This window comes from Microplitis demolitor, chromosome 6, assembly GCF_026212275.2.
Source record: "Microplitis demolitor isolate Queensland-Clemson2020A chromosome 6, iyMicDemo2.1a, whole genome shotgun sequence".
Lineage (NCBI taxonomy): Eukaryota > Metazoa > Arthropoda > Insecta > Hymenoptera > Braconidae > Microplitis > Microplitis demolitor.
The window spans coordinates 7,824,784-7,850,839 of NC_068550.1; the positions used below are offsets into that span (position 1 = coordinate 7,824,784).

The 26,056-nt window shown below is 27.8% G+C and overlaps 1 protein-coding gene across 3 annotated transcripts in view; it reads left to right on the top strand.

The window, feature by feature from the left end:
• LOC103580558 (protein Wnt-7b) overlaps positions 1-26,004 on the top strand; it is a 54,965-nt gene extending 28,961 nt beyond the window's left edge. For 2 of the 3 annotated variants that reach the window (XM_014439368.2, XM_053739977.1), the window contains exons 2-8: positions 3,077-3,297; positions 19,055-19,169; positions 19,259-19,330; positions 19,406-19,493; positions 20,812-20,997; positions 22,663-22,978; positions 24,622-26,004. In XM_014439368.2, coding sequence (XP_014294854.1) covers positions 3,077-3,297; positions 19,055-19,169; positions 19,259-19,330; positions 19,406-19,493; positions 20,812-20,997; positions 22,663-22,978; positions 24,622-24,773 — 1,150 coding nt within the window. In that variant the 3' untranslated portion in view covers positions 24,774-26,004. The remainder of the gene's footprint in view (positions 1-3,076; positions 3,298-19,054; positions 19,170-19,258; positions 19,331-19,405; positions 19,494-20,811; positions 20,998-22,662; positions 22,979-24,621) is intronic. The other variant, XM_053739978.1, reaches the window with a different exon arrangement.
• The last annotated feature ends 52 nt before the right edge of the window (positions 26,005-26,056 follow it).

Here is a 26,056-nt window from a genome sequence, read left to right on the forward strand (position 1 = left end):
ACACGGAGAGAAAATTATGGTAACAGTTACAATATATTATGGGAATGGTTCCCATACTACATGGTAACCGGTTTTTTTGAAATGTTGATTATAGGAACGGCACCCATATATATTATGGTAATCATTCCTATAATTATGGGTATAATTCCCATATGGTATCGGATTAGTTCCTATGGAATCATGGCAATCGTTACCATATAATTATGATAATGGTTACCATAATATTATGGTAACGGTTACCATAATATCATGGTAATAATTTCCATACATTATGGGAATGACTACCATAATATTATGGTAACCATTACCATAATATGAGTTATGTTTACCATAATATTATAGGAATAGTTACCATAATATATAGGGCTTATTCCCATATACACTTAGGAACCATTACAATGTGGTTATAGGGTCGGTTACTATTTGCTTGTGGGAACTATTCCTATGAGTATGGTAATCATTACCATGATTCTTTCACATGCGATATGGGAACTGTTACCATAATGATAGGAATTGTTTCCATACTTATGGAAACTTTTCCCAGAAAGTATGGGTCTATATCCCATAATCCCAAGTAATCATTACCATAACGGTATGGGATGATATTTCATAAACTTACTAGGAACAGTTACCATAATTTTCTCTCCGTTTACTATCAAAAATTGAAAATTACTAACCGTTTGTATCTTTTACATAAGGAATAGTAATTTTTTACTGATACCAGAAAAAACCGTAAAATTTTGTGTTAACACATTGTAATTACAATTAAAAAAAAAACAATTAAATAAAATAAATTAGATTACAATATTCAAGTTATAACTGACAGTAATAGAATTAATACTAAAAATTCACAAAAAAATAACATGAAATATAATTTTTTTTTTTTTTTTCAAATTCGTTTTATTCTAAGTCAGCTTTTTGCCGATTTGTAATAAAATAATTTAGATAATAAACCCGAAAAGATTTTTCTTTTGATCAAAATTTATAAATGATCGTACTATTGGAGTTGATTAACTCACGTCATATTTCTCTAAATATTACAGATAAACATTAACAAAAGAAAAAAATGTTTCATTTTACTCTGCCTTCCTAAATAGAAATCAGCTTTAACTCATTTATTTTTTCGTGTAAATAAAAAATTTATAAAATTCATTAAAGAAAAAAATCTGCAGTAATATAATTATTTAATTAAATTATAAATATAAAACTATTTCCGGGTACTGACAAAGGTCATCCAGTTAAAAGGTAAAAAAAAATTAATTTATTGGGTATCATGCCGTGAAAAAAATATATATATGTATATAAATATATTTATACAAATATAGATTTTCTTTTGCCGGTTATATTAGTTGGCTCCAGGGTGTTCGACTACAAGCGTCGTTGTTGATAATCTTTTATGAGGGTTTACAACGTGTTCATCAGAGTAGTCAGTGATGATGAGGCGAAGAAATAACAGCGTGAAACGAATTATCCGCCACTCATGATCGCTGACGTGTTCTCTACTCGCTAAAATCTTAAGCAATTATTATTAAGTTTATATTGGAAATCACCGACACATTATCACACCATATAGTCGACAGTATAAAGACAAGACAACGTCTCCTACGCCGATCTAATTGGATATAAAACCCCTGGGAGACGTCGTTGAGGTCTTCCTTATGTGACTTTAAATATTCAACTCAAATAAATAAGAGAGTTTAAATGCTAATGAGCTCTACCATTATCATTATTATCATTTTTATAATAATTATGATAATGATGAGCTTTATGAAGACTTAATACTTATTTTTTTTTTGACAATTAATTCGCGTGCTTAGAGGTAAAAGGGCTTATAACCTTTGCAAAGGTAAAAGGGCGCATATTTTTTTCTATTGCCAATCAAGTAGTAGACACATTCTACGCTTAAAATTGAAAAAAAAAAATTGAAAGGTAAAAGGGCGTATGTCTTGAATTATACGCCCTTTTACTTTTAAGAATTCGAAATTTTGGTGATCTAAAGGTAAAAGGGCGTATCATTTTTTTTTCGGCCAGCTCACAAAAGAACATATTCGTAGTTTAAACAAACACTCGCTTTTTATTTTAAGAAACAGTTATTATAAAATTTAAAAACATAAACAATTATCATAAAATTATAATGTTTAATTAAAAAAAAAATCGGGCTCATTTTGGTACAGTACACGGAAAAATTGAAACCCGACTGGTTCCTGTGCAGCACACGACTGAGTCGTGTGCAACAAAAAACATGGGCAAGTACACGACTGGTTCTGGTGCGCACCCGAACCAGTCGTGTCTAGCACCGTATTGAGTCTGGTGTGCCACCCGAACGGAAAGAACTGCAGCACCATAATCAGTCGTGTGCAGAACAATACTGATTCATCTGCACACACGAATCAGTATTGTTCTGCATATGACTGATTACGGTGCTGCCATTCGGGTGCTGCACCAGATTGAGTCTGGTGCTAGACACGACTGGTTCGGATGCGCACCAGAACCAGTCGTGTGCTTGCCCTTATTTCTTCTTGAACACGACTCAGTCGTGTGCTGCACAGGAACCAGTCGGGTTTCGATTTTTCCGTGTATGGCGACTGGCGGGAAATTTCAAAATATTTGAATGTTATCTGTCATTGTAATTTTTTTAATATCTATTTGTTTATATCGAACTTTGTATATGAGGCTGTTTTTTTTAGTATAACTTGTCTTGTGAAACTATTATTTAACATTTGGTATAAAAAGTACAATTTTTTTTATGCACCCTTTTACCTTTAAGTAGTTACTTTACTTTAGTAGTTACTTTAGTAGTACTTTACTTTAGTAGTACTTTTCTTAAAGGTGAAAGGGTGTATGTCTTGAGATGCGACCTTTCAGCTTTAGGATGCCAACTTTTTTTTTTTCACAGATTTTTACGTTTCAGACAATTTTAAACCGAATGGCAAAAAAAATTTTTTTATACGCCCTTTCACCACAAATCCCTATTAACCCTTAGCTATAAGCCCTTTTACCTTTAAGCACGTGAATTATGCCACAGGACTTAATGATATTGATATTTTATTATGATGGTAAATTATTTTTGTTATAGGGTAGTTGGTGCGGTAGTTGTCGGGGCTGCGGTGTGTGGTCGCATCCCAGGACTCGCTAAAAGCCAACGTGAGCAGTGTAAAAAAATGCCACATGTCATGCCAGCCGTCGGAGAAGGTGCCGAACTGGGGTTACGCGAGTGTCGGTATCAATTTCGTCATCACAGATGGAATTGTACTCATGTTGTTAATGACAGAATTTTTGGCCATGTTGTTGTTGTTGGTAAGTTTACTATTATTTTAATTAAACAAGTAGAGTATAGAACTTCGAATCGAGTAATTCATAACCCAAGTAACACGTAGACAACTTTAAGATGTCCTTTAAAAGGATAAGACAAATTTTATTTTGTGTCAAAGTCACCTTTTTTGGTATAGATAAGAAATGCGGATGTTGGTCCTAGTAGACATAGAAAATTTGTGTTGTTTTTCCTATGTCTTAAAAAGGACGTCAATTAAAAAATCATTTAAATGACTTATTTTATCACTATTTGTAATGTCATTTTTATCGTCACTTATGTCAAGTCCTTTAAAGAGATATTTTTTCGGTGATAAATTTCTGATCGTTTTGTCAACACGTTATCTAAAAACTGATATCTTATAGATGTCACAAAGGCAAGTATGCTACTGGAAAAGTTTTCGAATTATTCCAAAATTTTCTTATCAACGACTTAAAATTGCAATAGTTTTTCCATTAATTCGAATTTTGATTAGAGGTAAATATTGAGCTCAGACACGAATCTACAAAAAAATTATTTTTGGGTACTTTGAAAATTATGCTCTTCATTAAATAAAAATTGTATATTTGAAAGCTGATCAGAATTTTCTTGATATGAATCGAGTAATTTGAAAAATTACAAACAATTCAGAACTTTTTGGATAGTTCTAAAATTGAAGAATAATTCAAAAAGTTACGAAGATTCCGAAATTCAAATTACCCGACTCAAATTTCGAATCGAATAGTTACATTTGAATCGATTCAAACCCATTTCGTACAGCTTCAAACAGAGTATTGATAGAATAATTTTTTTTATACTATAAATAAGATTGATAAATTATTTAGGTAATTATGGTAATAATTTAATAAATATTTATTTATAATTAGGAAACTTGAAATTTAATGTGATTTTGTTAGCATTATAAATATTTATTGATGGATGATAAATATTTATTTAGGCAAGCGAAAATTTAAGTGAATAGATAAGTTAAATATATATGTTTTAATAACTTGTTAATTTAAATAAACGATAATTATCATAAAGTTTGTGAACCACGTGGATAAATATTTTTCATTAGGATAAATTAAAACATTTGCAACCAATAATTATTATTGGTTACAATAAATAAAGAGTGCAGTCTGTATTCTTATTAAAATATTTAAATTGAATACCGATGAGAAATAAATTTTCGAGCGTTTAAAGTCACGCAAATTTAGTGGACCCAACAAAATTATTTAAATGTAACTGGATAAATTGTTTTTTTTTTTTTTTTTTTTTTTTTTTTTGTAGATTATTAGCAGGTAAAATAAATTTATGAGCTTCGATATGATCGTTTTGGCCAACAGTAAAAAATTCTTCAAAAGTAAATAAAAAATATCCTTGTTATCATTTGCTATATTAAAGATTATTTTAAATAATTTATTATTATTTTAGAAATTTGTTAAACATTTATATCATATTTATTGTCTAAATAAGACATACATTGTACAAGTGTAATTTAATGAGGAATGATATAATGGGTATTATGTACCCTTATATCATATTGATTAAAAAAAAATTAATATAAAAAAATATTCAGTTTAATTAGCAAAAGTTTTTTTAGACATTAATAATTATACAGTTACCTATTAGTAAATAAATATTAATTAGAAAATATAATCGTAAAACCGCAAAAAAATATGATTTATTATTAAATAATTAACAAAAATTAATTTCAAATAATTATATTTATTAATAATAATAAAATCTTTCTATCAGTCTTAGCACTTGGAATGAAAATTATGACTCAACTATCAAAAATAGAGTAAATATGTATAGGAACTTATTTATAGAAAATTAAATTTCCTACAAAATTGTTCATATGCATTTTTATCGTATCTCCTATAGTTTAGCTACAATTATAATTTAAAGATTAAAAAGTCGTTATTTAACTTATTTTTCCTAATTTTCTATTTTCGGTACTTGAAATTTCTTCTAAACTATCAAAGATACAATAAAAATGTACTATAATAAATTAATAGAGAATAAAATTTCCTAAAAAAAAGTATCTCATAAATTTTAACGTAAACTTAATACTTATAAAGTTATCTCTTGTTTATTGAAACACTAATTTTAATATTATTCAATGTTAGCTCAATAAAAATAATTATCATAATTATTATTATTATCATTATAAATAATAGAAATATAACAGTAATAAAGCCGTAAAAGTGAAAATCCATTAGCATCTGCGTAACTTAATCGACGGAATAAAATTAAAAAAATATAAAATACCAATACATTTACGGTACCGTCCAATTAATATTTATAATCGATGAACTCGTGAGGTTGTTCGAGTTTAAAAATATAATAAAACAGGTTTTAAATATCGCTAAATAGTTGTACGATGTAAAAAATATTTATTGATAAAGACAAACTTAACGATTCAATAGAAATTAATCATTAACTTTTTAAATCTACTGCATTCTTGTTAATGATAAATTATACGAGAATGTAAATGGGCCACTTTCAAAATCTACTTGTGTCTGCGTCTATGCCACAAATTTATCTAAAATAGTTTTTAAAAATTTTTAAATTCCCAGTTATTTCCGTCTCTGAGTGAGTAAAGGGAGCGGTAAAAATTAATAGATTAATGAAAAATTAGTTTGATAGAAATTAACAGATCAAATTTGAATTTAAGTTTAATTTAATGTAAGCCACATTTTGATACAACGTTTAGTTTTGCCGATGCTGAATAAGGCATAGATACACACACACACACAGAGACACACTGACAGATACACAGATGCAACACCCACGGGCTGAATTAACGAGCGAAACGACGCTGTTAGACGGTGTTAACACCTTTAAAACCGATGTTAAAGTTTAAATGTATAAAGATTCAAGTAGCTGCAACAATTTTTATGCTTGTATACAGAAGTGACCGACAAAATATATGTATACATATATATATATATACATATATATATAGATAGATATTTAACACACTTGTCATGCTCTTTTTGCGGGATAGTTTATTTTTATTTTTATCTACATTTTTGTTTATCACTTTTTTGATCGTATTACTTTTAGTGCGAAAATATCTAGAGACAAGACAAGATAATCCGATTGCATAAATATGCCTTAAAGACTTGCTGTTTGTCGTGTTGGTATTAAGGGACTTGAGAATTATTGTGACTTTGTATAGAAAGGCTCAACGGATTACATCGGATTATCGTAAAATATTTTTAATTGATACAAAAAAAAAAAAGATATATTTATATATATATTGGGGTGTTTAAAAAATAAACAAATTTTTTTTTTCTCGGAAACAGGTTCAAAAGTTTCAATTAGAAATAGAAATACGCTTGTGGAAATTAGAGCTCTTAATTTAACATTAAGAGGTTCTGAATCACTCTTTTCTATTTTTCATAAGAATAGCATGGAAATAATTTTTTTTGCGTCTTCTGGTTGTCATAACGAGCTATAGATGCGCCATAGAAAAAATCTACAGACATAATTTTATAGGGAATTGAATGCTCTTCAAAAAAGTCTCTTATCATTTTTTGATAAATCCAAACTGTTAAAAAATTATTTAAATTTGAAATCAAATTTATAGTAAATTTTGAAATATTTTTACTTTTCTGGCGAAACTATTAGACCTAAAACAAAATGTCATAGAACCTTTTCTGCAGATAATTTTATATCTGAGAAATTATTATTCATGAAGTTTTTCAAAAGTCCACATTGTTTTCTAGTTATTTCTATTCAATGTCAAGCTTTTAAAAAAAAATAGTCATAATAACTCCCTAGAACGTCGAAACATCAAGATCTGTTAGAAATTCGGTTTTCGAAAATCGTACCGAAACCAATAATTTTCTGTTTTTTTTTAAATATTTAATTTTCTTAGCGCGAAATTAAAAATAATGTTCTGACCGATATAGATGAAGAGCAAGCAAAACGGGACCACTAAGAAATTTTCGAAAAAATCAAGATATACCTGCAAATAACATCAAAAAGGATATCGCACTCAACACATGGGATGTAATGTATTTTCCACGTATATCTTGATATAAACAACAAGAATTTCACATTCATAATTGTTAAAAAATATTTTTTTTTTTTTTTTTTTTTTTTTAAAGAAAATAATGGATTTTTGTGCATTTGAATAAAGCAAATCCTTTTTTTTTATGTACATTTAAAGTAATTTAACCAAAATTTCAATTGCCAATTTCGTGGGCAACATCAAGTCCACTGACAAATTTATAAAAAAAAATTTAGAGATATTTAAAATTTTATTTCTACAAGAAATTATAGTAAGAGTCGTAAATGACGGTTTAAAAAAAATGTTTATCAAATTTTGGAGTGGCACAAGTTTAACACTAACACGGGTAAAATGAATTTACACTATCGTACTGCTGTTATATGGATCGGAATGAATGCAAATTGAAATAAAATCTACATCTCTTCAAAATCACTCGACTGAAAGAAAAAACTTCCTATTCACCCTGTATGCGGAGTGATTTTTTCTAAAACTCCGGAACTCCGAGTGACAAAATAAATTTGGATTTACATTAAATCCGTATTTATTTCGAAATCACGCCTAATTTTTTACACTGTAGACTTACATCTCATTTGTACAGTATATACATACATATATATATTTGGGGCATAATGGTCAAATAAGATAAGGAGGACCAAAAAATGTTTGAAATCAAATTTTTCTGATCGTGATTCTTATAAATGAAACTTAAGTAATATAAGTAGCTCAATAAATGTATTCAGTCAGCGATTTTACTCTAGTTTATTCTGAATCTATAATGTAAAGACAAAATTTACCTTAACCAAACTTGTAATACTTCCAAAATATTTGTACAATAATTTTTTTAGTCTCAATACCCAATTTTTTATTTTTTAAACCGATCAAATGAATATAGAGTTATTTCGATAAAATAATATATAACTCTTAGGTGGTCCATCTTGTCATATATGTATAAATTGACTGTAGATTTTTATAAAAGAAAGTTTATGAAAAAAAATAAAAAAAAAAAAAAAATGATAAAAGAGAAAATAAAACTCGAGCAAGTTTGTTACAAATAAAAAATATCAAAAAATTAATATGTCGGAGCACGAAGAAAAAAAAACATAACGTTCATGAGCGGCTGCTAATTTAATTAGTGAAATTAACGGGACCGTTCAACATGCCTGAGCTAAATGCATCTCGTGTTTATCTTCAGTTCATCTCTCTTCATACTTATTTGTACATATTTACTTTATTTTTCCTGAATAAATTAATCGCCCACGAAAAAAATAAATTGGACTTGTTAACTTTGATTGAGTAGTTTATTTTATTTAAATTAAAAATAAACGCGGCATCATTTGTTAGCCTCAAGGAGTTTATTAAATAAATTACGTTGTTAGTTGTTAATAAAAATTTGTTAAGCTGGATAATTAAATCCTCTTTGAATTCTCTGATTAACAGGTAATAAATAAAATTAACTTAATAAATGTTACCGGTTTTTTATTTTATTTCTTATTTACCTCTTTAATGTACGGCAACTTGTGAGTCTAATCACTCCAATGAATTGAGGTAATTAAGAGATCCATTACGTAAATATCTGTATACCAGGCCCAACATTATCCGGTCCGTTATTAATTCAATCGCCGAATCGTGTATTTAATTACAGTCCACGTCCAACTAACCAGAGAAAGTATTAACTCGCGTGCAGCTGCGTTCCTTTTTTTCATTATTATTTTTTTTTTTTTTTTCAGATGGGAACAAATCGGTTATTATACAGAAAAAAAATATTTATTTGAACCAAAAAATTTTTTTAAAAAATAAAATTCTCGTTCGTCACCCGGTTTTTAGGTTCGATAATTTTTTTTTTTTTAATTATGTAAAAAGAACTTTGACGTGAAAAATAAAAAATTTTTTAATCAAATATTTGCAAGTTTTCGTTCGAAAATTTTCGTGTTTGAAGACAAGATTTATTTATTTTTTTTTTAAATGAAAGGTAAAAATATTTATTCTGCGGAAATAATAATTTAAAAAATGGTGAGAATTCAAAATTCAAAAAAAAAAAATTTGTTTTTTGGACGAGTCTAAATTCTATGTATATTTTCTCTGTATTTTCACGAAAGACTTTGCTGCCTGAAATTTAAGACTTAAAGAAAACAAAATTATTTTGAGTCAAGAAAATATTTTTGAAGACGAACGTTTTCGAGAACCGAGTCAAGATTTTCTTGTGCCAAGAGAATTTTTATTGTTTTAAAAAAAGTCGCCTTGATCAAAGAAAATTTCTACTTGATCTGAAAAAATGGAGGTTTTCAAAAAAATTTTCTTGAATCAAGAATATTTATTTTCAGTCGAGAATTTTTTTTTCTGTGCTGGAATGATTATTTCTGACCAGGCATATTAGAAATACTGTTTAGATCAAAATTATATATGATATACGACTCAAAAATTTTTATTTTTCATTTTAGACACAGACCGGGGTGCCAAACTTTTCTATGAATTTTTCTACATTTTTTTGGTATCTGATATTGGCTAGAATTGAATAGAATAAATACTTCTAACATTCAGCAGTATCAGATATATTTCATGAAATAACTAAAAAAAAAAAAAAAAATTTAATTTTTGGCAGGGGCCACCTAGTCCGACTATTCTATCTATTTAAAAAAAATTTTTTTGCTTCATAATTGTGGTCTCTATCAAATGTAATTCTTTGCGGACCAAGTTAATTTAATTTCTATATTAAATTTTAAAAAATATGGATAAAATATTCATAGAATGAAATAGGATATAATAGAATTGGAAAATGATAATTGGGAATTTAATTTAGACATCAGAATCGTATATAATATATGTTAAGATGACAGATATAAAATTTCTCGATTCGATCGGTTAGTTTGTGCTCAGGAATCTTGAATCTGTTGATTCTTCTCATCTCTTCTTTTCTCCCAGCGGATAGTGTCTGGCATTCTGTGTTAATGTTTTAGCTTATCAATTTTATAAAATTCCAATGTAGGGAAATCTCGTTATATTTTTTTTGGCTTTATCCTTTCGCGTCTTATCCGTCGAATAACTGGATTGGCCCACACTTGGTGTTTCGATACACCTACCCGTCCTCACCGACTATAGAATATAATCAATAAGTTGGTTGATTTTTTTTTTATTATTTATTTTTTTTTTCTTTGTATACTTTAAGGTTATTAAAATTGCCATTAGTTATTGAATAGAGGGAATAAGTACGAAAGTGGTGATAATTAAATAAAGTACGGGGATTATAAATATAAATATATAAGATGAATGATAACTGTTACTACTCACTACAGGATAATTGTATCGCAGATGTCGCGATCTGTCTCTGTCGAAATTATCTTGCCGCTAATTTGTTCGCGGATGAGTAGTCGAGGTAAAGAGAGATGAGGAATAAAGAGAAGTTAATTTTTAAATTTATACTCAAATACCTTTACTTTAAATCGCGAGAACCCCATGGCGATGTATGATATCATTACTTCAAGATTTATGATCATGAGTTTATTATTTTTTATTTTTATTTAATATTATTTTGAATTTTAGTTGGAGTTGTGATACTTTCAGTGGGAATTGGGGGAGAAAGAGAGAAATAGTTGTAAAGTTTTTTGTAGAAGTGGGAATTTTTTATCTAATGATAACTGAGTTGATTAGTTTTGGGTGAATATTGTGGAAGTTAGAGCTAATTTATTGGGTACACATTTTGGAACTAGATTTTGGAAATTTATTTGCAAGAAAAGTGGCAGTAAGTAAGAAAATATTGATTTTAGGAACAAATGGTAAGAAAGCTTTTTTGTAGAGTGGAAAATTTGCTAAAAAAAATATTTAGAACTTTTTTTTGTAAAATGATTTTTTGAGAACTTGTGAATCTTTAGAAGAAAAGTGTTTATTAGATCTTGATTTTTAAGTTCTAGGAATTAGAATTTTTGAAAATTGGTCATAAGTGGGAAAATATTCATTTTAGGGAAAAATGGTAAGAGAGCTTTTTTGTAGAGTGGGAAATTTACTAAAAAAAAATATTTTGGACTTTTTTTTGTAAAATGAGTTTTTGAGAATTTATTAATCGTTAAAAGAATAGTGTTTATTAGATCTTGATTTTTGAGTTCCAGGAATTATAATTTTGAAAAACTGGTCATACGTTAAAAAATATTCATTTTAGGGAAAAATGTTACGAGGGCTTTTTTGTAGAGCAGAAAATTTCCGTATAAAAATATTCATAAAATATTAGATTTAATTCAGCAGATAAAAAGTTACGAGTGATTGAAAAGCAAATTTTATAAGCACCAGTATAAGATTGCTCATCAGAATTGAGTTATTGGCAGCATGTCATTGGGTTTAATATACCTAGTTTACGCTCGAGGGATTTTACACAAAATAATTCAATGGTAGTTAATGAATTAATATATCACGATAGCCGTTGGCTATTGGAAATAACCGATGGCGTAATTGGTGAAAAAATAATGATATAAATATAATGGGGATTAATGAAATGACATTCATCACCGATCTCCGATCGCCGATCACCGCAATCTCATCCTTATTAAGACGTAAACAACATGTCAATACAGTGGAAAAATATATCGTGCTCTCGATAATCGTTAAGTATAATTTCCTTGTCGTTCATGAGAACGAATAAGCGGTGAAACCTGCTAAGATTTATCTGATCGATGAAAATACGCGTGAGTAACGATCGATCGCATACATATAAATGCAATATTTTATTTATTATTATTTTTAGTTTTAGTCTCTGCTTGTATTTATTTTTCATTTTTTTTTTTTTTATTCTCTTTGTTTATTTATGCGCCGATCGATACATATAATGAGCGAAAGTAAGAGGATGATTTGCAGGCTATGAATCGTGACGGGGTCAAGAGTTAATTTCTGCAATCTATGTATTGTTATAATCTTATGTAGATATTGTGTGTGATTGCGATTATATATAATATGAGTATCATCTACATCAATGAAACGATCTCGTCATCGTTAAATATATATACATATAAATATATCTATATAAATGGTTAAACTTGAGCAGCATTTTTAAACGGATTCTCTTTGTTTAAAATTATTTTTTATCAATTCAAAAAAGAAAAAAATTTTCTTAGTTAATTTTTCTAGAAATAGCTGACGAAATCTGAAGAAATAATTTTTTTAAAATACAAATCCCATTTCCAAAAATTTTTTGTAAAAACAACCGAATTCAAATTTTGTGAATAAAATTAATAATGATAATAATTTAGAGACAATGAAAATGACGTTTAAAAAATGTTTGATCTGAAATCGATGGTTAAAATAAAACAACCCAATTTTTAAAGTATAAATCCATAATTTTTGGAAATTCTTAAGTCAATAAAAGACTTCCAAATTTTTGATTTTTTTTTTTTATGAGAAAATTTATCAAAAACACTTTAGAGGCAATATAGAATTTCATTTCTTAAATAATTTGACTCATAATCGCTGGTAGAATACAAAAAAGCCTTTAAAATTTAAATCCATAATTTTCAAAAAACCATTTGGAAAATCTTTAAAATTACAGTTTTCGAGATTCAAATAAAGCAAAAACACTTAAGAAAGCAGAAATTGTCACTTTACAAATAACTCAATCCAAAATCGCTGGCAGAATAAGAAAATTCTGATTTTCCAAATATAAATCCATCATTTTCGAAAATTTTCGAAAAAAACTAAAAGACTTTGAACTTTTAAAATTTTTTGTAATGAAAATCAAAAATTTTTCAGATAACATAGAATATTTTTTCACAAAGAATTTCACCCAGAATTGCAACAATAAAAAAAGTACCCGATTTTAAAAGAAAAACTCGATTGTTTTCGGGAAATCAGAGGAAATTTCACAAAAAAAAAAAAATTAGCAAGTATATGAAATTACTTTGTAAAGATAATTAGACTCGGATAACGACTACAGGTTAAAAAAAAAGAAAAGACAATTGTAATTATATATATAAAATATAAAGTACGTGTCAACTCCCTGTTGCTATCGCGTAGGCTTTTTAATCGTCTCACAAACGTCTTTAATTTCTCGTCAATATCACCCTCAGTTACTTAACATCCCATAAACCTTCTATCTAAATACTCTCGGGACTCTAACCAATCAGTCCCAAAAAGTCAACACGCAACTACAAAAAAAAAAAAAAAAAAAAAACCTTAACCTCAATCAATTCAAAATATAATTGTCCCAAATAAAATGAATTCCTCGAAGTAGTTTCTATAATCTCCTAAGTTTTTTTTACACGAACACGATTCAGCTAAAAATAAAAAAACATTAAAATACTTTTAAAAGTAGTTTTGAATGCAAATTCACCATTAGTTGATACAAATGCTAAGTGGACTGGTGTCTTAATTATAGTAATTGGTTAATTGTTCAGTTATCTGATCACCGCGACAATCGTCTTGCAAATGTCGATGCCTACAAGCCAATCTCCAGTCTCCAATCGCCAATTCATTTCCATTCAATTTATTTTCCGATCCTATCTATAGCCTTCTATCAATACACGCTACAGCAGAATGCACATTCTTTTTAAATATAAATCCTTACTTATATTAATCACCGACATCAATGGACTGTAAAATTATTCCTATGGGGAAGAGTGGGCAAAATGAGACACCAGTTTTTAACAAAAAAGCTTTGTTTTTTTTTTATTTTGTAAATGTTCATTTATGGTTTTTACAAAAAATATGGGGTGAGTTGGTCAGCTTAAATAGTACGACCATCTAGAAATTTTAAGTAAAAAAAAATTTTCACATTTGTTATCTAAGTTATCTTGTTATGAATCAGCAGAAAAGCTGACTTTTGGGATAGAATTAACTTTAAAAAAAATTTTTTATTCATTTAATTTTGAGTACACAGAAAAAAAGTAGTTCTTGGCACGAAAAATTTTTACTTGTCCTAAGAAATTTTTTGCACTATGAATTGAAAAGTAAAATTTTCTTGAGGCGGGAAAAAATTTTCTTGAGCCAAGAAATAACGTTTCCGGGCAAGGAAAAAATTTTTTGTCTTCATTTCATAATGAAAAAAATTTTTCTTGAGCCAAGACATCCTTTTTTCTGTGTAAATTTTAAAAATAAATATTCTCTATCAATCAGCTATGACTCAAATATTGATATTTATTTTATTTGACATAATCGTTTAAAATTTTCCCACCGAATGCAAAAGTTATTTTCTACGTTTATATGAGAATTACTAGAGTACTATTTTCAGTTTTAGTGTAAAGAAAAATTTTTTTGTCAAAAATTCTAAATTGAACTATTCAGGATGACCAATTTCCCCATACTTTTTTTAATAACTATATATAAACATTTAAATAAAAAAACATTTTTTTTTTTGATGTTGTCTTATTTTGTTCTACTCTCTCTTATATTCAGCTTCAGCCAAAAATTTAAAAAAATTACCTCTTTACAATGTCAGTTACCACAATACACCTATTATTTCTTACAACCAATTCTTTTTACCTAGAATAAGTTGTCTGGTCATTTATGTCCGAAAATATCGTTTGCTATCGCTTTCACGGTTTAGCAAAGGTACTTCTGAATGCCCGCACCCACGCATCAGATCATCCAACTATATACATATATATTTATATTCATATCCTATATGGGCAAATAAGAGACTTTGGATCCCATTAGTCAAATCCAAACAAAGCTGATAAAAATTATTGTTATTACCCCCATTAAATATTTTTTTTATCAAACAAATCCATTTTATAAACAGAAAAAAATGAGGCTTTAAAATTTATCAATTTATATAGTGTACTTTTGAGTTGAAATAAATATTTATGTACTCATTTTGAACCAGGACCATAATTTATTAAAAAAATTTTAAATATTCATATAAAAATAAGAAACATGAGAAACCAAAATTTATAATTTGTTATCCTTAAATTAATAAGTATCATTTATTTTATTCTTGTATATAATAAATTAATTGTCGTTAAGGGGGACCACTGAAAGTATGATCGCCTGAAAAAAGACGATTTTTGGGAATTTTTTTAAAGAAAACTACTGCATGGAATGTTTTCATGTTTTGAGGATATATTTGTTGATATATAATGACAACAAGATAAAACTTTTGGACTGAAGAATTCAAAAATCAACGAATTATTCATAATCCAACACTCAAAAAAAAAGTCCCCCTACTGCAATGATAGCGACCTTCACTGTGCATAAAATTAAAAAAACTAAAAAGTTTATCAAACTAGAAGGTATTTTTCATACCATGACCCTCGGACTAAGAAAAAAATTGAAATTTAACAAAATAAGATTTTTAAAAAAAATTAAAAATTTTGCGCGAAAATTTGGTGATTTTTGGCCTGCCAAAATTACATTTTTGATTCGATCGGAAAACTGGAGGTTCATGGTACGTAGAAACATATAAAAGAAGCTGCGATGCGAATAACATCAATCAGATGATTTCGAGTTATAACTTTAGCAATTTTGAAAAATGTATTTTCGAGAACCGATAAGCGGCTGCTCTTCAGATGGCTGTAACTCAAAAAAACTATTCGCGATTTGTACTTGAAATTTTAGTATGTTATTTTTGTAGGTATCGACTATCGAAATATGCAAAAATTTCCTATTAGCGGTCCCGTTTAATGAGTAAATGATACTGTATATTAATTATCAGTAAATAAATATAATAATGGTTAATGCAATATAATTTATAAAATATTAATTTGAAATTTTTTAAATTATTACTGTAGAAAAATAAGTATCTAGGAAAGAAATTTTTAATTTCACTAAATATCACTTAAATCATTAATATGTCATATGTTAATAAACTTTTGCAACAAAGTTGTAAATTTATATCTAAGGAGAAAATATTTATTTACTTTTTAAAATTATTTATAGAAGAAATTGTAAATTTAAAAAAAGTTAGTAAACTACTTCGCATGAAATGCATAAAAAATATTATTTATTAAGAATAAATTTATTTTTTAATATTTTATATAAATTTTTACTTTCATTAAATATAATTTTTAATGGACAAAAATCTATTTTATTTAAACTCTAAATCAAGTTTACTTGTATCCCACCATCTATACCTATCATATATGTATATAGCGAGTCAGTTAAATGGCTACTGAACTGTCATTTAATTTGATTTACAGTACACCCAAGGCAATTAATATATAGTTATTTATTTTTTTATTTATTTATCTCGTTAAGCCTCGAAGTAGCTAGCGGTCGTTGATGAACCAGGTTTCTTATGATCGGTACACTCGTTTGACTAAAATATCTCAAGCATGAGAGATATGATGATACTGCTAAGAGAAATTCTCTCAGCATCTTTATCATTTAATTTATTTATATTTTTATTTTATCTTAGGTTTGTAACCCCGAGAATTGCCATCCGAGTATTAAGAGCCAGATCTAAAAATAAATAACTAAGAGTTATAGACCCTTAGACTAAATAATACACGTGCAGCCTGTCGACAATTGATATACGCAGGATATAAATCTATTCATTTGATTGCTCTCTTATGTATGCATATATATATATATATATATATATATATATATATATATCTGTAGGATGAGACGGAATGGTATACAATGAAAGCTCGCGGTATTTATGCTTGTTTGTAGTATGGGATTCAATGAGTAGGCAAAAAGTAAAAAAAAAAAGAAGAGAAAAAAAAGCTGTATTATTATCAAGTGAAGGTACTGCGATCGAGGAATATATAACAGCAAAACTATGCACTTTGTATAAGAGAGTTAAGCTCTGGTGCTGAATGTCGCATATCTTATGCTACATAAATTGGCTGGATTGCGACACGAGGACGGAGAGCAGATACTTATCTTTGAGCGTCTTATAAATCAGGGAACCGATCGTCGAGATATTGATCACTCGCGTTTATATATCCGTGATCTCATAGTCGAGCTATCGTTTTATATCTTTTATTAGCCCTTACTATTTTAATCACTTATTTCTCTATCAGTATCAACATACATTAATTCAAACTTGTTATTATTATTATTATTATTATTATTTTCATATTTTTCAAAATTTTTTCCTCTAATATTTATAGCCTGTGAATTGTAATAAATATAATCTTGAAATCTAATTTTAAAATTTAAATTTCATAAAAAAACCAATTTCAAATTTCTATCATAAAATTTTAAGAAAGTTATAAAAAAATGAACGAAAGCTCTGACTTTTCGTTAAAACAGTTATTGAAGATTGAAGCCATAAAAAAAATTTTTTTTGGTTTTTTTAAATTTTTATCACGACTGTAAAATCGGAAAAATGATCGTAGGACCTAATTTAAAAAAAAAAATAAAATAAAAAATTATCGTCTAAGCTCGAATATACATTCAGCGTAATTCAGTGATGCCTTTTCGTTATAAAGTGATTTCAAAATAAACCCATGAAAGGACATTTTTAATTATTTAAAAAATTTAAAATACCCGCGTATTTTTAAACTAATTACCGGATTTTTGTTATTTTTTAATTTTATCAAGGCATTAATCCAAAAAATAAGTTTACAAAGTTACATAGTCATGTCTGTTGATAATTTTGGGTGCTATTGCGATGACAAGACGCGTTATAATAGACATATACAAATATATACACTGAGAAAAATAATTTGTAAATCCAAACAAATCATTTACTTTATAGACAAGTATTTGAATTAAATATTCATTGGATTAAATAGATGTTTACATAATTAAATTAAATTTATTTAAGATGTCGCTTTTTTCTATTTCGCAATCAAGTGAACGAACAATACTTTCCTTGTTGCCCTTATTTTGTAAATGAAAACTTTCTCCCCTTTTTCTCTTCAACAAATAAAATTTTTCAATAAATAAAACCCTAGATTACTAGATTGTAGAGTATGCCATTGAACCCCGAACTTTATTCTGTGCTTAGTACTTTTTTTCAGAGAAAAGTTTTGATAAAAATAACTGAAAATTTTTCTTGTGCAAAAATGTAAATTTATTTGATTAAAAAATATATGTCATTGCCGCTAAACACTAACATAATATTTACTTACTACTGCAATTTATTTTTCTTAGTATATATATATATGTATATATAGTATATATATAATTGATAGATATATAAAAAGTAGAAAAAGTTTCAATAATAAAATCGCGAATTTCACTGATAGTTTTATTCGAACAATAAATAAATTAATGATTCCATAACTAATTTTATAGTCAAAACTTACCATATATATAAATATAATAGTTATGCTATTACTAAAAGCATTCACTAGTGACTGTACTTGCTTGCTAGTTATTATTAGTATGATTATTGTCTGGCGCATGGATTTGAATAATTCCTTATTAACTTTTCATTATGGATGATATATAAACGCGTTGACAGTAGGCTGCTTATAGAAGACGTGTAGGAGTTGTGAATAATAATAACAAATAAAAAAAAATAATAAAATAAAATAATGATGAAAGAGTAGCAGAGGTGAAGAATAAGATGAATAAGAAAGACAGTGTAGTATCTTGAAACGGTAACTTATATTGCGATGCCGGTTAAAGCTCGCCACGGGTAATTAATTGTACTGACGCTTACTCTCAGCTATGAGACCGTAAATTACTATGACAAAGTAGACTTGCGGATATAAATAACTTGGAAATGATGGAGCAGTTTAGTGATAACGAATGTCGTTCATAACTCAATAGCTCCGGTATCGAGCCCCGATTTTAGTTTAAATTTAAAAAAACGAAAAAAAGTAAATAACGCAATATTTTATACTTAAACAATTCTTTTTATATTACAGGTAGCAGAGAGGCTGCATTTACATACGCAATAAGCTCGGCAGGTGTAACGTATGCTGTAACTGCGGCTTGTAGCCGTGGAAACATCACAGCCTGTGGTTGTGAACCGACTGTAAGGTGAGCTGATATTTATTATTATTATTTAATAATAAATAATATAATATAATATAACAATTACTGATAGAAAACTTATTTTTGTTCAACAGAACTAGAAAAGCCGCCCCACCGAGTGGGTGGGAATGGGGTGGATGCAGCGCGGATGTGACATACGGAATGAGGTAAGTTGTGTTTAATTTTTACAATTATAATTATTTAAATTATATTTATTTGGAATAAATGTCTGAATAATATAGGTTCGCGCGTAGGTTTCTTGATGCACGAGAGGTGGAAGGTGATGCCAGAAGTCTTATGAATCTGCATAACAACAAGGCCGGAAGAAAGGTGAGTCAATATATTAACGGTTATGTTTTTTACTTTCTTTACATTATATTACACACATATATATGTTGGGGTTATGAATAAAACCAACTGATTTTTTTTACAAATTTAGTAAAAAAAATTTCTTAGATGGCATGAGAATTTAAAAAATTTTTAAATTGTTTTCTTTTTTGTTTATAAATTTCAATTGACGTTACGAACATCGTTACGGAACATAGATGATTTTCTAGTAATTCTTTGCTCAAACTATGAATTTTTTAAATTTGTTAAAGGATTTTTAAATTTTCCAAATATGATACTTATGATGATTTGACCAAATTTAAATATTAATATGAAGGTTTATATCTCTTTGACTATCGGATTAAATTTATTATGAACGAAACTAGAAATAAGACAAAAAAAGGGGTTATAAATATATTGTCATATTCCGTGGGGATAAATAAATTTTTTAATTGTATGAGATCGGTAATAATTTTTTTAATAAATAAATATATTGCATTGAAATAAAGCCTCCGTATTATTTATATAGAAAATTTCAAAATTCTTAAGCGGACTTTAAAAATTTATGCACAGAAAAAAAGAATTTCTTGGCGCCAAAAATTTCTACTTGACCAAAGAAATTTTTTTTATTCTAAATTGAAAATAAAAATTTTCTTGGGGCGAAAAAAAGTTTCCTTGCGTCGATAAATTTTTTCTAATCCCAAAAAATTTTTTGTCTTCAATTCATAATGCAAAATATTTCTTGCTCCAAGAAATCCTTTTTTTCTGTGTATACGGGATTGAAAAAAAAAAGGTAATTTTTGCAATAGCCTAATGCATGTATATATATGTACACGTATATAGCAGAATAAATATTAGTAGTTCAGATTTATTATCAAAAATAAAATATATGTTATATATAGCGGTATGTTATGAGTCATTAATGACAATTCGCTACGATTTCCTTCAATTATACTGTAAATTGATCCCACGGATAATAACAGGTATACTAGTTCAAGCGTATAAGAGCCACTGGATATCTCTCAATCGAGATCGCTTACAAGTTGTACAACAACTTGTAAGTATGGCCCGTGGATACCACACCGACAAACCATAGGTTACTTCTTAGGTTATTCATTTATGCGAATACTAATTTTAAACTTATAAAATAACTCGCTGTGATGAATTTATTCGGACAACAATACTTCAATTATTTTTCATTTTAATTTACAATAGCTCTAATTCAATAAATATATTCCGGCATTTAATTTCATTTCATTTCTACCCTCTTTTATTTTTATTTCTTCTTTTAATGCTAATTAATTTACTTTTGTTTCGCTAGATTGTAAAGGCAATGCTACAAACAGAATGCAAATGTCATGGGGTATCTGGTTCCTGTACAGTACGAACTTGTTGGCGAACTTTGCCGAGCTTCCGACAAATCGGAGATGCTTTGATGAAAAAATATTATCGCGCAAGACCTGTTATGGCAATTACCCCACCATCAACACCAACGCTTACGATTCAGGTAAAAAAAAATAAATTGACTCTCATTATTGATTACAGATCGCAAACAAATACTGACTCATGTAATAATTTCTCCCGGGTCAAAAATAAAACTTGATTTAGACTTTTCGTTCTAAATCAAGTTTTATTTTGGACCCAGGCTATCACAAGTTTCTGATCAAGACACTGATCACTAAAATATTTTTATAAAAATATATGAATTTGCACAAGATAATATGCAAAAAAAAATTTGTTGCAGTCTTGTGGTAATTTTGTAGAAGTATTTTGCAGAAAACCCTTACGAGTTTCGTCTTTATGTATCTATGAATCTGTCACAAAATATTTATAAAAGATTTAAAGTCAAGATTTTTGTATTACTTGCACATTATCTGAAAAGTTGGCAACAACTTGTAGTCAACAGTTACAAAAGCTGAAAGTTATCGACAAGTTGTCGTCAACTTGATCGCAACTAATTAACACCAACTTTCTGACCAAAAAATCTTGCTATACAGGTATACATCATATTGTACAAAATAATTTTGTAGATTTCTTACTCATGGCTTATTGATAAAATCGATTACGCAAAACGTGCGCAAGAAATTTATTGAAGATAATCACGTATGGTTTGCAATAGATTTGTTCAACAAGCGCCGTATAATTATCTCTGTCACTTAACCCCTTCCTTTGGGAATTAATTTAAATATATATGACGCATGTTGAGCCACCCTGTCGCAAACCATGCGTGATTATCTTTAATTTTAATAAATTTAATAAATTTCTTGCGCAAATATTTTTCAAGAAATGCGTAAGTAATTTTATCAACGGGCCATGTGTTAGCTTGCACATTTCTTTAGATACAATGTAACCCATAGTTTTTCTGTAAATATGCACAAAACTTGCATTTTCAAATTTAATCAATGTCTACAACAAGATTCATATTTATATAGAGACGCAGACAACTAGAATATTAGTGACCAGACTTGCGCAAGATTTTCATAAGAATGCTCTACTCTCATGTTTGAGGTCACAATATTTCCTCCATAACCCAATCAATTGATCTAGTTTTTTATATATTAGCTATAAATTGTTATATAAAATCCTCTAATAAATTTTCATGAATTTTATTTCTTATGTTTAATTGTATTGAATATTTAATGTCTTAAAACCGAGTTTTTTTCCAATCTCCGCCGACATATTTAATTCTTTTCATTGTCCCCGATTTCTACCGAGTACAGAATTTGCGCGCTAGTATAAAAAAATGGCGGGTTATTTAAAATAAAATTTTTTACGGGCAATAAATTTACAGATTTTAAATTTGATATACAAGTAAATTAGTATGCAATGAATTTAAAAATTCTTACGATAAAATTTTTGAGTACCCAAAGGTTTTAAAATTGTATTTAAGATTAAAAAAAAAAAAAAAAGTAACAATAATAACAAGATAAAATTCATTTTTAAAACGCGTGGGCGTTGTTCATATCTCAGTATGCAAATTGTGGCTCGTGCAAGAGCGCAATAACTTAAGACAATAAATTCAGACCACGCATCTATACTTTGTCCGTTATTTCTTCATCAATTGTAGATACAAAGAAAAAATTATATATACAAATAAAGATGGAAGAATTAAAGAATAAGTTAAAAATATAATGATATTTTATTTATGAAAGTTTTTTTTCTTTAATTTAAGAACTCGGATTATCTGGATCAATCATCAATTGAAGTGGTCCCTATTATGGGCAACGATGCGAAATCACAAGGAAAACTTAATGAAATTAGTTCGAATGGTCGAACTGACAGGTCTTCAAAGAAATCCGGAAACACTAAAAGACCACATTTAATATTAAAGAGAACTAAAGTTAACAGTGGCCCGGGGATAAGCCAGAAGAGGATTCCCAAAAGAAGTGAGCTTGTCTTTCTTCAGCCATCTCCCAATTATTGCGAGCCAGATTTAACCCAAGGAAGTCTAGGCACCCAAGGAAGGTCTTGCAATCGGACGAGTAAAGGTAAAAAAAAATTTAGTGGATTAAGTTGAAGATACAACTATTGATACTAATAAAACTATTTTTGTATTTTTATATCTTAAAGTAGTCTATTGAAAAGAAACATGAACTTTTGTAAAGGCGATATGTTTTTTCTGGAGTAAATCAATAAATATTATTGTACTATTAACAACATATCTACCTTGAAAATTGTTTAAAAAAATTATGTTATTTCGAAAGAAAATTCGATTCCGAATTGAAATCATACTTCGAGTAAAAAAAAAGTTTGACCTGTTGAACTTTGAAATTAGAAACAAATTTGAACTTTCATTCTAAAGAAACTTATCGGAAAATTTTTTTAAAATCAAAAGTTTCAATCATTTCTGCTTCTTGAATCGGATTTTTTGTATTTGAGAAAAAAATATTAAAAATCGTAAATTTCAAACTTTTCTTCCGATTAGTATAAAATTAAGAAATTTTTTGAAAAAATACCCGAATCGAAATTTAAATTGTAGATTAAACGTTCTAGATGTTGAAAACGTAAATTTAACTTTTGAAGATGTAAATAGCCGTAAAAACGTATTTTAGACGTAATTGATATATGAAAATGTAAATAAGACTTGTATAATCGCAGATACAACCTTTTAAAACTTGCAATAAAAAAATTAAACTATATCAAAATCATTTTATTGACAAAAAAATATGTTTGACGAACAGAAGATGAGAAATAACGAGAAATAACTTTTCGATATTACAGACTACCTCGTAGCTTGGAGACTCAAAATGAAAGTTCTCGAGCTATAGAAAAATTTTGTGGGCCTTGTGAGACAGTACTCTACTGATGGCTAATTTCTTGTGCTCCATTGGGTCTTACAGACTACCTAGAAGCTTTTAAACAAGGAATAAAAATTTTCAGCGGCTTTGGAAAATTATTTTGGGACCTTGCAAGAAATCTAGACTCTACTCTCTAAACTACCTCACGAATCATCAGCAGAGTTCTATTGCAAGGCCCAAAATATTTTCCAAAAGCTGCTGAAAATTTTTATTTCACGTCTACTAGCTTCTAGGTGGTCTGTAGGACTCAATGAAGCACGAAATAAGAGCCATCAGTAGGGAACTGTCTCACAAGGCCCAAATATTTTTCTACAGCTGGAAAATTTTTATTTCTCGTCTTCTGGCTGCGAGATATATTTTTTTTTTTTTGCAATGAAAAGTTTCTGATATAGTTTAATTTTTTTATTGCAAGTTTTTAAAGCTTGTATTTACGATTACACAAGTCTTATTTGTTTTCGTACGTCAACTACGTTTAAAATACATTTTTACGGCTGTTTACGTCTGCAAAGGTTAAATTAACGTTTTCAACGTCTAGTAAGTTCAATCTACGATTTAAATGCCGACTCGGGTATCATTGTGAAATTTTGGAATTTGCCGCTTAATTTTATTCCACAATTTATTTCTATATTGCATGTAGTATAAAGGTTCTACGAAAATTAAAAAATTTCAACAATAATTAAAAATTGTCTCAAATTTTGAAATTCGACAAATTCGCGGAGAATCAATATCATGATAATAAATAAATATAGTGTCGATAATTGATCTTTCACTTTTGATTATCATCAAAATAAAAAAATGTATGAAAAGAATTTAATTTTTTTTTCTTTTTTTAGGAACTGACGGATGCGACCTAATGTGCTGTGGACGAGGATACAACACCCACCAGTATACAAAAACTTGGCAGTGCAGATGCAAATTTCATTGGTGCTGTCGAGTATTTTGTGACACTTGTACAGAACGTACCGAAGAGTACACTTGCAAATAATAAAATTATACGATTAATAAAAAAAAAAAAGTTAACAAATGTTAATTTTTTTTTTCATGACACGGCTGTACAATAATTGCGTTTTTTTATTAATCATATGTTAATAATTATTTTTTTATATCGTCGATTATGTACCTATGTAATTTTTAAATTAATTAATATTATTATTATTATTATAACTTAACGATAAATAATAATTTCAAGATACCCTGAAATTATCATATTAATTATTTATTAATGCGGAGATAAATTATACTCTCATATTATATATTTTAAATTGTATTTTTTTTTCCACCAATAAATCAATATTATTTTAGATCACAATTTTAAAACACAGATTTAGTACTAATACCGATCACTAAAAATATTTTAGACTTAATATTATTTGTACAGTACAGAGTACAGTTCGTAGAATTATTTTTTGAATAATTTAACTTTTTTTTTTCTTTTTTTTTTTAAGTGTTTAGTAAATAGTAAATTTTATTTTCTTAGAATTTGTTTGGGTCGCAAAAGTCCAGGCTTAGAGTATTATCTCACAGGATTAAATTACCTGGTTTATTATTATTTTTTGAAAGGGTGTATACAGATTCAAGTGTTGGTGCTTAAAAGATTTGCCAGCGGTATTAAAGTATATAAACAGTTTTAAAAATTTTCAGAAAATTTAAAACTTGATTTTGTCAATATTACATATTTCTATTGTATATAAAATATTATTTTACCACTTGGTTTTCATGTTTTTGGTTAAATGTATCTGAATTGTATAAATGTAAAAAAAAAAAAGTTATACCCTGAATCAAAATTTGATTGATAAAATTTTTTGCTTTTATTAAAAAATTTTAAAAAATAATTTTTGTAAATTTTATCTAATAAATTCACTGGTGCTCAGAGTTCTAATTTTAGAGAATAAAGTCTAGGGACAATTTTGTAGATGATTTGATGGGCTACAAAAAAGGTCTGATAAAAAAAATTTATAAATTCAAAATTTCAAAAGTTACAGCCCTTTAAAATCACATCGTAAATAGTTTTCTTAATTTTATTGAAGTTATAAACTCAATGCCTAAAGTAAACAACGAATTTATATCTCTACATCCGGAAAAATACTTTTCTATCATAAATAAAACAAACAGAAAAAAAAAATTTAGTAACAGCCATTGTTATAAAATTCTTGTCCTTTGAAATTCAAATCAAAACTATTTATTTTTTTAGTATTAACCAAAAAAAATTTTGATGATTAAAATTAAATAAATTTTTCCTGCATAATGACAACCTTCTATATATTTATG